This window comes from Parus major, chromosome 27, assembly GCF_001522545.3.
Source record: "Parus major isolate Abel chromosome 27, Parus_major1.1, whole genome shotgun sequence".
NCBI lineage: Eukaryota > Metazoa > Chordata > Aves > Passeriformes > Paridae > Parus > Parus major.
In genome coordinates, this window is record NC_031796.1 from 3,482,513 (window position 1) to 3,493,592 (window position 11,080).

An 11,080-nucleotide genomic window follows, 5' to 3' on the forward strand; every position below is an offset into this window, starting at 1 on the left:
GATGCCCTGTGCTGCTCAGGGATGGGGCAGGGATGCCCTGTGCTGCTCAGGGATGCGGCAGGGGCAGGACACAGAAAGCAGAGGGCACGTGTGACACGGGAACATGCCCACAGCAGCTCCCAGTGAGGGATACAGCCCTGGTGAGTGGGAAGTGGGGAATGTGCTAACATCCATCAAGGCATCAGACACCAGGAATTCCGGCAGGCTCAGCCTCTGGCACCCCTGAGCAATCACTGGGGTCCCTGGAAGTGCAGGATGTTCCCAGATTAAAGGGGTTCTGGACCCTTCCTAAGGCACTGGGAGGTGCCAGCTCTCTGTGCCATGCTGGCAGTGCCCTCTGCTCATCCCTGCCAGAGCCAGGCTCAAAATCCATCCCAAAGCATCCACAGAAAACCCTCCCTCTACCCCATCCGTGGCTGTGCCCACCGTGGTGAGACCCCAAGGAATGGAATTGCTCTTCTGACCATCCTCTCTTTGCCTTCCAGCTGCCCCTGGTGTTTCTGAAGGTCAGTTTGGCACAGCCAGGGGGTGGGGTGGGCCCGGGGGGCCGGGAGAGGGGACACAGGACACAGCCAGGGGAGCTGATCCCGTGTGTCCTGTGCAGGATCCCAGTGGGAATCGCATCGCGCAGTGGCGGGGGGTGACCCCTCGCCAGGGAATCGTGGATTTGTCCCTCCCGCTGGCCTCGGAGCCGGCTCTGGGCACCTACACCATCAGCGTGGAGGGGAAAAGCCACTCCTTTAGCGTGGAGGAATATGGTACACAGGGACTGGGAAGTGGTATCCCATGGACAGCAGGTCCTGACCCCCTCCAGCCACCCAGGAGGTGTTGTCACTGTCCTGGGAGTGACCACCCTCTGTCCTTGTGCCTGTCCACCAGTACTGCCCAAGTTTGAGGTGACCATTCACGTCCCCACGCTGTGGGAGAAGGACGAGAAGTTCCCAGTGGAGATTTGTGGGCGGTGAGCTGGGAACAGGGAATGGGGGGGGATGGGGGGATGCAGCAGGGCCCCCCCAGCACAGTCTCTCCACTGTCCCCACACAGCTACACCTACGGGAAGCCTGTCCAGGGGAAGGTCCAGGCTGGCTTGTGCCTCAGCCAGAGGCTCCGGTACCACCGCAGGAGGAAGAGCTGCAGCCAGGTTACTGGGCAGGTGAGTGTGGCTGGGACCAGGGGGGTCACTGGGACATTCCCTTCCTGGGAACGCTGCTGACCAGGTTGATCTTCCCTCCAGACGGAGAAGAACGGCTGCTTCTCCACAGAGGTTCCATTGGCTGCCTTCAACGAGACCATCCCGGGGCTGAGGAAGGAACTTGAAGTTGAGGCGTTGCTGGTGGAGGATGGGACAGGTGGGGATGGGGGTGTGGCCATCCCTGCGTGCTCCCAAGGGATTGTCTTCTCCAGGAACACCCAAAAGCACTGCTGGGATTTAGGGGTGCACATGCAGGGATGGGGTTTGGGTGGGGGTGTGAGTCAGGTCAGCCTGGCAAGACTTGGAATTCCAAGCAGAAGGAAAACACCTTTCCAAGATCCAGCAGCTCTGCCAGCGCTGGGAGCCGAGTCCTGGCAGTGCAGAGTGCTTGGGTTCCCCCAGGCTGGTGGGACTCATCCCCCGCTTCCCACCTTGAGTGCCTGGCCTGGCTGGAGAGAAAGGAGAGCTGGGCTTGTCCCTGTGCCCAGCAGCCCCAGGGGGCCTCTCATGATGGTGAGGAGCCTTTTCTGAAGTGTCAGCCCCCAGCTGCACCCCGTCTTTAGGTCTGAAATATTCCACAGGATTCTGCTGCTCTTGTAGGAGATGCTAGCTGTGCTGGGAGCTGCAGGAGGAAAGCCCAAATGTCCAGAGACCTTTTCTGTGTGGGGACAGGGGCACTGGCCGAGCTAAGCTGTGTCTCTGCAACACCCTGAGCTCCCCACTCTCACTCCACAGGGCTGGAGATGAAGAACACCAAGAGCTGTGAGGTTTTACCCGAGGCAGTCAAGGTCACCTTTGAGAACCCTGATCATGTCTACAAGCCTGGGCTCCCCTACACAGGGAAGGTAAGGGAGGCTCCCCTGTCCCTGCAGGGCTCACCTGCCCCCTGCTGCTCCCAGCCCTGGCTGAGCCCCAAACTGAGCTACCTCCCGTTCCCTCCTGGCACAGATCCGGCTGCAGGGAGCCGACGGCTCTGGGCTGCCCCAGAGGCAGGTCCTGCTCTCGGTCAGGAACCAGGGAAAAGAGGAGGCACAAAGCTTCCTGACAGACGGCTCAGGGAGAGCCTCCTTCCAGCTGGACACCTCTGGCTGGAGTGACAGTGTCTCCTTGTGGGTAAGGGCCCCACCCGTGCCAGGGTCCCAGAGCTGCTTCTCCAGTGGGGCCTGGAGCTGCGCCAGCCTCGGGGGCTGCTGGTGGATTCACCCCCTGATTCCCACCTCAGGCTCAACTCAACCAGACAGCTGAGAGCGGGGGGAAGGACTCGAGTGCTCCCAACCAAGGTGCCTCTCTGACAGTCATGCCCTACTCCTCCAAGAGCAGGAGCTTCCTGCACATCCGAGACCCTGAGGGGGAGCTGCCCTGCGGCCATTCCCAGCTCATCCACGTGGATTCCATCTTTGGAAAGGAGGCTTTAGGCAGTGAGCTGAAGAACCTGGATCTGGTTTTCATGGTTAGCCCTGGCCCAGGGAGGGAGGGCAGCAGGAATCAGGGTGGTTTTGTGGGAAGGGCCACATCTCCCCATGGCAGTGTCCCCAGGGACAGGACAATGAGCAACCTGTCCTGGAGAGACCGAGGGACCTGTCAGAGGGACCTGCTGCTGCTGTTTGGCCTGTGCCCCCATGGAAGATGTTGGGAGGCTGGAGACTGGGCATGGTCAAAAATCATCCCAGAACTCATACTGTGGGTCTGTCCTCCTTCAGGGCACTTTGATTCCACACTCAGCATCCATTTTATTCTCACCCCTTCCCCTGCAGGTCCTGGCCAAGGGGACCATTACCAGCATCTTCAGGAAAGAGGTCGCTGCAGAGCCTGGTAGGTCCCATGGCACAGAGGGGCTGTGCAGGGCTCTGCTCCCTGGGCCTGCTCCTCACAGGACCATGGAATGCTTTGGGTTAGAAGGGGCCTCCAATCCCATCCCATTCCACCCCGCTGCCCTGCCTAGGGGCACCTTGCAGTCTCCCAGGCTGCTCCAAGCTCTGTCCAACCTGGCCTTGGACACTTCCAGGGCTGGAGCAGCCACAGTTTCCCTGGGTAACATCTCCCCCCTTTCCATGGCCCAGGACAGAGGGTCTCCCTCTCCTTGGAGCTGCCCATCGGGCTGGAGCTGGCACCCATGGCCAAGCTTCTGGTCTACGTGGTGCTGCCCAATGGTGAGATGGTGGCTGACTCCACTGAGCTCTACGTGGCCAAGTGCTTCCCCAACCAGGTGAGAGGAGCTGGGTTGTCCATGGGTGCCTGCCTTGGGATCCATCCTGCTCCAGGTGCATCGCAGTGTCTCAGTCTCTCAACCCATTCCCTGATCCCCAAACCCTGTGAGGAGAGCCCTCCCTACCTGTGGCTCGGTCCTGCCCCTCCACAGGAGGTGACTGCCCTCTGCCCCTGTCCCCTGATGTCCCTGTGCAGGTGAAGATGGCGTTTTCAGAGGCCAGGGCCCTGCCTGGGGCAGCGCTGAGGCTGCAGCTGGGGGCTGCCCCGGGCTCCCTGTGCGCTGTCCGAGCTGTGGATCGCAGTGTGCTGCTCCTGAAGCCCGAGGCTGAGCTCAATGCTGAGGCTGTGAGTGCTGGCCCTGCCTGGGGTCCCCCTGCAGCCCCAGGAACAGCCTGGGCTGGGATGACATTGGCTTAAGTGTCCCTCACATGAACCCAGTGCTGTGGTGGCTCCTGGGCAGAGCCCTGTGCTCCAGCAATTAGGTTTCTGCACTTCTTTATTCTCAGGTCTACAAAGCACTGCCTGAGTTCAACTACCCCCACAGCATCCAGGATGAACCATCCTGTGACTTTTACTGGTGGGACTCCAAGATGGAAACCTACAAGTTATTCCAGGTGAATACCCCCCTGCACCTCCCGGTTCCTCCCCATCCAGGAGCCGCCCGTGCTCCTCCCAAGTGCTGGGAAAGCCACACCCGTGGCAAAGGACTTTCCTGCCAAACCCAGGCTTCTTCTCCACTTGTTTTCTGGAGCCCTGGGACTGCTCACAGCTGGAATGGGGATATTCCTCCTGCTGGCTGTGGGAGGTCAACCTCTGCTTTTTCACAGGATGCAGCACTGAAGCTCTTCACCAGTGCCAAGACCAGGGAGGATTGCCCACCCAGGCTCCCCATCGTTGGAATGGCAGGTCCTGGAGGTGAGCACAGCCCTTGTGCTGGAAAGAGCAAAGAGCTGGTGGCCAGTGCTGGCTGCCGTGTCCTCAGGGGGCTTGGAGCCATCCAGGAAATACCCTCAGCATCAAAGAGAATGGAAAAGGATTTTGGTCACCCTTGTGCTGCCTGCAGGTGAGGTCCAGCTGAGACCTGAGATCCCCAAGTTCTGCTCTGCCTTTTCCAGGAGTGGCAGTAGCAGCCCGTTTTGAGTTGGGAGACTTGGTACTGTTCAGCTCAGGCATTCCAAACATTGAGGACGGGGAAAAGGCCGCAGCACCCCGAACGTATTTCCCGGAGACCTGGCTGTGGGACCTGGTCCCTGTGGGGTGAGAGAGGACGGTTCCTAAGGGAAGGGAGCTGGGGACCACAGGACTCCTCCTCCCTGTGGGATGGCAGCAGCAGTGTCACAGCGGTGACACTCAGCCAGTGCCACCAGCCGTGGTGGGGTGGCCTCACGATGTTCTCCACGCTGCAGGGAGGGCGGCTCTGCTGAGGTGACGGTGACAGTGCCCGATGCCATCACAGAGTGGGAGGCTGGGATGTTCTGCACGGCCCCGCAGGGCCTGGGGCTGGCCCCTGCTGTCACCCTCACGGCCTTCCAGCCGTTCTTTGTGGAGCTGGCGCTGCCCTACGCCGTGGTGCGCCACGAGACCTTCACCCTCAGGGCCACTGTCTTCAACTACCTGCGCCAGTGCCTGAGGGTGAGCGGGGACGGGCAGGGGGCCCTGGGGTGTGGCAGGGGCTGATGGAGCTGGGGCCATACTCTGACAGGTTCAGGTGAGGCCCAGGCAGGTGAGGCCAGCTCTGGGGTCTGACGGAGCCATGGCCGTGCCCCACAGGTTCAGGTGACGCTGGCAGAGTCGGCGGAGCTGGAGGTGTCACCAGGTGCAGGGGACACCTACAGGGGCTGTGTCTGTGCAGACGAAGCCAGGACCTTCCAGTGGGGCGTGCGAGCCACCAGCCTGGGTACAGAGCTGCCACCACCCCACCCTGCTGCCCAGAGACCCCCTCAGGGGGTGGGGTAGGGTGGGCAGGGAAGGCAGGAACCCCACGGCACCCGGGGAGTTCTCCCTCGCTCCACTCCCACCCTTCCTGGGTACCCCCAGCCCAATCCAGCCAGCCCCACCCCAAGCCCAGGGGGCTGTGCTCAGGTTTGGGGGTTCCCTGGGGACTGAGGGCCGTATTTGCACCTGCAGGGGAGGTGAACATCACCGTGAGCACTGAGGCCCTCAGCTCCACAGAGCCCTGTGGAAACGAGCTGCCCCTGGTGCCGGCCCAGGGCCGCGTGGACACCGTGATAAAGCCCCTGCTGGTGCAGGTCAGAGGGTTGGGAAGGAGGAAAATGGGATGGATTTGGGATCAGGGTGCAAACAGCCCTTGGGGGGCAGTGGGAGAGCACCCAGACATGAAGCCAGGGGTGACCCAGGGGACAGGGGGACAGGCAGGTCCCTCCTTCTGACTGACTCTGGTGCTGCTTCCTCACAGCCCGGGGGGATCCTGGTGGAGAAGGCTCACAGCTCCCTGCTCTGCCAGGAAGGTAGGACTGGCCAGGGGGACAGGCACTGCTGTGGGATGTGGGCCAGGGCTGCTTGGCCATTGCTCACAAGGGCCACCAGCCCAGAGGAGCCAAGGGCCAGGGTGCCTGAGCAGGAACAGGGTGGGTGAGGCTGTCACAGGACCCACTGGGAAGAGCTGGGCATTCCCACTGTCATGACCCTCTGTCCCCACAGGTGCTGAAGAAGTCTCCTTGGAGATTCCTGCAAACATCCTGGAGAGCTCCCAGAGAGCCCACATCACCGTGATGGGTAAGGGCTGAGGACCACGAGGGACAGCCTGGGTGCTGACACGGGACACGGGTGCTGGTGGCAGGGGCACAGCTGATGATGTGTCCCCCTGGGACAGGTGACATCCTGGGCAATGCCCTGCAGAACCTGGACAGTCTCCTGGCCATGCCCTACGGCTGTGGGGAGCAGAACATGGTTCGCTTTGCCCCCAACATCTACATCCAGCAGTACCTGGACAAGACCGGGCAGCTGCTGCCGGACATCCGTGCCAAGGCACAGGGGTTCCTGCAGAGCGGTCAGTGGGACACTGACACCCCACCTGGGAGGGACATCACTGTCCCCCAGCCCCCTCCCCACTCACCTGGCTCCCCTGGGGTGTCCTGGGCACAGACACAGCGCTCTGTCCCCGTGTCCCCCCACAGGGTACCAGCGGGAGCTGCTGTACAAACACAGCGATGGCTCCTACAGCGCCTTTGGGGAGAGCGATCACAAGGGCAATACCTGGTGAGGGCTCCAGCTGCATCCAGGGCTCCTCCTGCCACCAGAGAGCCCCAGTGCTGACCCTCAGCCCTCCCATGTGTCCCTGGCTCCAGGCTGACGGCGTTTGTCCTCAAGTCCTTCGGGCAGGCCCGGGCCTACGTGGCCATCGAGGAGCGGCACATCACGGACGCGCTGCGGTGGCTGCAGCAGCACCAGAGGAAGAGCGGCTGCTTCCGCAGCGTGGGCAGACTCTTCAACAACGCCCTGCAGGTGGGGCAGGGGCTGGGGTGGGGAGCCTGAGTGTGGTCTGGGCAGTGGGGGTGTCCCTGTGCTGGTGTCACAGCCCAGCCGGATCAGTGTCCCGCTGTCCCCTTGCAGGGCGGTGTCTCGGATGAGCTCTCACTCTCAGCTTATGTGACGGCAGCAATGCTGGAACTGGGGCTGCCCACGGTGGTGAGGATGGACCCTTCTTCCCCACAGGGACTGGTGGGGTGGGGACAGCTGCTGGGACAGGGGATGGGCCATTCCAGGCCACCTCGCAGCCCAAACAGGGCACAGTTGGTCACACTGGGCAGCACTGGGGTCTCTGAGTGAGTCCCATGCTCTGGGCTGGCTCCTGACTGCACTACCATGCCAGGAGCCGACGGTGAGCTCAGCCCTGAGGTGCCTGGAGGCTTCTCCCACGGACAACCCCTACACACAAGCCCTGCTCGCCTACGTGTTCGGGCTGGCGGGGCTGCGGGAGCAGCAGCAGGTGCAGCTGCAGCGCCTGGCCCAGCACAGCATCAGCACAGGTACAGCCCAGGCAGGGCACCACGGGCAGTGCCAGCTCTGGGTGGGCAGGTACAGCCCAGGCAGGGCACCACGGGCAGTGCCAGCTCTGGGAGACCCCAGCCCAGCTCAGCAGCAGCTGAGCTGTCGCCCCTGCTCCCCCAGAGGGGCAGCTTTACTGGCGGAGGAAGGGGCAGGCTCAGAAGGCCTCGGAGCCGTCCTGGGCCGCGGCTGCGCCGGCCGAGGTGGAGATGACAGCCTATGTCCTGCTGGCCTACCTGTCCCAGCCCTCCGTGTCCCCTGCTGACCTGGGGACAGCGTCCCAGATCGTCCAGTGGCTCTGCAAGCAGCAGAACCCCTACGGGGGCTTTGCCTCCACACAGGTGCTGGCCCTGGCCCCAGGGGCTGCTCCAAGCCGGCCCCTCCTGGGAGCCGCGCTCAGGGGTGACCCTGCCGCTGTCCCCGTGCACAGGACACCGTGGTGGCCCTGCAGGCCCTGGCCAAATACGCCACCCTGACCTATGGCAGCAACGGGGACTTCACGGTGACGGTGACATCGCCCACGGGGACAGCGCAGGACTTCGTGCTGGACAGCAGCAACCGGCTGGTGCTGCAGCGGGCGGCGCTGCCCGAGCTGCCGGGCACCTACGGGCTGCGAGCCCGGGGGCAGGGCTGTGCCCTGGCACAGGTGGGTACAGCCTGGGCTCCCTGGCCCTGGCCCTGGCCCCTCGCTGGCCTCACCCCGTGCTGTCCCCCAGGTGACCCTGCGCTACAACGTGCCCCCTCCTCCCAGCACGGGGGCGTTTGAGCTGCGGGTGGAGACAGAGCCGCTGCCCCGCACACAGAACCCGCAGTTCCTGCTCCGCCTCTGGGCACGGTAGGGACTGGGGCTCTCCCGGCTTTGGGGAGGACACGGAGAGAGGGAATCCCCAAGCCCACCCCGGGGCTCTGCCCTTGCAGGTACAGCGGGGACCGTCCTGTCACCAACATGGTTGTCATCGAGGCCAAGCTGCCATCGGGCTACAGCCCGGACAAGAAATCCGTGGTGGAGGTGAGGAGCCCCCCACCCCTCTCTGGGATACCAGAGGTCAGGGTATCCCCTGGGGGCTTTGGGACACGGAGGGACACCTGCTTGGGGTGCTGGGCACCCATGGAGCAGCTGTGGCCCTTCCTGAGCCGTGTTCCTGCAGCTGAAGAGGCAGAAGCTGGTGAAGAAGGTGGAGGTGCAGCCTGACCAGGTGACCATTTACCTGGAGCAGGTGAGATGGAGACAGCAGCAGCCCTGGGACGTTGGGGGTTTCCCCATGGTGGGTGGCTGCACTCTCCCCTGGGCTGTCTCCACAGCTGAGCAAGGAGGAGGAGACCTTTTCCTTCCGAGCCCAGCAGGATTTCCTGGTGAGCAACCTCCAGCCGGCCACCGTGTCCCTGTACGACTACTACGAGACAGGTGAGGCCTGCAGGGCTGTGTCCCCTGGCCCTGCTGCCACCCCTGCAGCCCCAGGGGTCAGAGGGCTCTGGCTGAGCTCCCAGCTCCTGCTGATGAGCTTTGGCTCGTTAAGGGAGCAGCTCCTCTCCCACTGCAGGTGACCGTGTGGACGTGGCCTACACTGCACCCCCCAGCTCAGGTAGGGGCTGAGCCTGCCAGGCCAGGGGTCACCCCACCCTGGGGACCCTGATGGGGACACAGCCACCATGAAGGGCCAAGCTGGGCTGTGCTGGGCCCCGGGGGAAGGAGGGCAGGGAGGGGGGAGCAGAGGAGCCCATCCTTGCCCTGATTGTTGGGGATTTGCTGGCCAGAGCTTGGGGGCACAGGTCAGGGAGGTGTCCAGGCTGGGGGTGCAGGGGCTGCTGTGCCCCTTTGAGGGGGATCAGTCCCCATCAGCCCTGGCCTTCCTCCAGCGACCCCCTGGAGCTCCACACAGGGTTTGGGGTCACATTGAGCTCCAAAGGATGGGGCTCAACCAGAGGGTCAGGGGTAAGCCAGGGTGGTGCTGGGGGTTGTGGGGACTCTCCTCTCACAGCACCCCTATATTCCATCTTGAAGAGGAGAAGGAAAACGTCTAACTCAGCCTGGAGCCTGGCAGCCCTCCCTGCCCTGCCCCAGCTCCTGTGGACAGCAAGGACAGGGATGGCTGAGGGTCTCTGCTCATGGCCATGCTCCTGACCCTCCACGGGGGCAGCAGGTGGCCCAGAGACCCTCACTGGCCCCAGCAGGGCCCCTCTGCATGGAGCCATAGCTGGGTCTGGATCTGCAGCCGAGGGGCTCCTGCAGGCCCAAGGACACACATGGCTTCTCCAGCTCTGCCACTCGATGGACTTGGCTGAGCAGCCACAGTGGGAACTTCACTGGGACACCCCTGGGCCACCTCCTGCCACCCCTGCATGGACACTCTGAGGTGCCACCTCAGCCCCCTCCCCAGCACTGACAGTGCCAGTGTCACCACGAGGGACTTGGGGACACTGAAATCCCAGCACAAACCAGACAGGTGCCTGCTGGAGGAGCCAGGGCCTGCCCTGGGTCTAAATAAAGCCATAGCAAATCACTTCTTTACTCTTGGTTGTACTTTTCCATGAGGGTCCCACCCTGGAAGGGGGTGGGGACAGAGGGGACAGGGTGGCTGCTGTGGCCTGGGGCAGGAGGTGAAGGGCAGGAGAGTCAATCCCTGTCAGACAAAGGCGGGTGGGTGGAGTGGGGAGGGCTCCCGAGGCAGGAGCAGGTGCACAGAACACACCCAGCACTGCCACATGGCACAAGGGGATGTGGCAGTGCCAGCATGGGTCCCTCACCTCACCCAGGCACATGACACAGCCCTGGGCAGCCTCAGACTGGCCTTAAACTCTGCTGTCCCTGAGCTCTGGGCAGAGGCACCACTCTTCTGCCACCTCAGTCACCAGTCTGGCCCAGGGATGTCCCCCAGAGCCACACCCACCCTGGGGACAGCTGGAGCTGCTGTGGAGGCTCCTGTGACCTCCCAGGGGAGTCACCCAGCACAGCCAGCCAGGTGACACCTGGAGCTGTGGCCGGGGGCTGGGGCTGCAGCGCTGGGGCCAAATGACCCCTCCCTGCCCCAGGGGAGGGCACGAGGCACTGTCACAGCAAGGCACAGACTAAGCAAGGTGTGGCCAAGCCCTGTCCCCAGGGCTCCTGAGGTGGCAGTGGGGCACAGGAGCCAGCCCTGTGCCCTGAGCCGAGTCTCTTGCTGGGGATGGAGCCACTCCCACCTCACTTGTGGCGCTTTTTCTTCTGCTCTTTGCGCTTCTGAGCCCTCACGTCCTTCTTGAGGCGGCTGTCGACCACCTTGAACTGGCCCTTGACGCCGGGGGGACGCCGCACCCGGGGTCCCACGCCCTTCTTGGCCACCAGGTAGGTGACCTGGCGCTTCTCCTTGGCCAGCCCGGCCTTCTTGTAGATGCTGCAGGAGGACAAAGATCAGAGTGAGTCTGACTGGGACAAAAACCAAACCCAGTGTTGGGACATCGGGTCCCATCCCTCTGGCTCTGCCACCCCTCCATCAGCCTGGCTGGGGACACAGAGCTGTCCCAGTGGCTGCAGGGACACGGCCCCACCAGCCAGACCAGCCACAAAGGGAGGAGCTGGATCCTGGCTTGGCCACTCACCGGCGCAGCTGGGCCACCTTCTCCCGCTCCGAGATGTCCACAGTGCTCACCACAGCCTCGGCCTTCTTCTTCATCTGCTCCAGCTTCTTCAGCATC

At 63.3% G+C, this 11,080-nt stretch overlaps 2 protein-coding genes across 8 annotated transcripts in view; one reads left to right on the forward strand and one right to left on the reverse strand.

Annotated features, from left to right (window-relative positions):
* Positions 1-9,909, forward strand: part of LOC107215283 (alpha-2-macroglobulin-like protein 1) — a 12,004-nt gene extending 2,095 nt beyond the window's left edge. The window contains exons 5-36 of the mRNA XM_015651343.2: positions 486-506; positions 605-758; positions 880-961; positions 1,045-1,153; positions 1,235-1,349; positions 1,928-2,037; positions 2,141-2,305; positions 2,415-2,642; positions 2,947-3,004; positions 3,253-3,398; positions 3,596-3,745; positions 3,907-4,014; positions 4,228-4,315; positions 4,516-4,657; positions 4,807-5,032; positions 5,171-5,297; positions 5,528-5,649; positions 5,817-5,868; positions 6,062-6,136; positions 6,234-6,410; positions 6,538-6,619; positions 6,709-6,865; positions 6,974-7,048; positions 7,233-7,389; positions 7,532-7,749; positions 7,839-8,054; positions 8,125-8,243; positions 8,327-8,417; positions 8,557-8,625; positions 8,711-8,813; positions 8,950-8,991; positions 9,411-9,909. Coding sequence (XP_015506829.1) covers positions 486-506; positions 605-758; positions 880-961; positions 1,045-1,153; positions 1,235-1,349; positions 1,928-2,037; positions 2,141-2,305; positions 2,415-2,642; positions 2,947-3,004; positions 3,253-3,398; positions 3,596-3,745; positions 3,907-4,014; positions 4,228-4,315; positions 4,516-4,657; positions 4,807-5,032; positions 5,171-5,297; positions 5,528-5,649; positions 5,817-5,868; positions 6,062-6,136; positions 6,234-6,410; positions 6,538-6,619; positions 6,709-6,865; positions 6,974-7,048; positions 7,233-7,389; positions 7,532-7,749; positions 7,839-8,054; positions 8,125-8,243; positions 8,327-8,417; positions 8,557-8,625; positions 8,711-8,813; positions 8,950-8,991; positions 9,411-9,430 — 3,804 coding nt within the window. The 3' untranslated portion in view covers positions 9,431-9,909. The remainder of the gene's footprint in view (positions 1-485; positions 507-604; positions 759-879; positions 962-1,044; positions 1,154-1,234; positions 1,350-1,927; positions 2,038-2,140; positions 2,306-2,414; positions 2,643-2,946; positions 3,005-3,252; positions 3,399-3,595; positions 3,746-3,906; positions 4,015-4,227; positions 4,316-4,515; positions 4,658-4,806; positions 5,033-5,170; positions 5,298-5,527; positions 5,650-5,816; positions 5,869-6,061; positions 6,137-6,233; positions 6,411-6,537; positions 6,620-6,708; positions 6,866-6,973; positions 7,049-7,232; positions 7,390-7,531; positions 7,750-7,838; positions 8,055-8,124; positions 8,244-8,326; positions 8,418-8,556; positions 8,626-8,710; positions 8,814-8,949; positions 8,992-9,410) is intronic.
* A 1-nt stretch (position 9,910) lies between these two features.
* Positions 9,911-11,080, reverse strand: part of FTSJ3 (FtsJ RNA 2'-O-methyltransferase 3) — an 8,682-nt gene continuing 7,512 nt past the window's right edge. For all 7 annotated transcript variants that reach the window (XM_015651347.2, XM_015651346.2, XM_015651345.2 and 4 more), the window contains exons 21-22: positions 10,985-11,080; positions 9,911-10,779 (exon numbers count right to left, since the gene is read on the reverse strand). In XM_015651347.2, coding sequence (XP_015506833.1) covers positions 10,590-10,779; positions 10,985-11,080 — 286 coding nt within the window. In that variant the 3' untranslated portion in view covers positions 9,911-10,589. The remainder of the gene's footprint in view (positions 10,780-10,984) is intronic.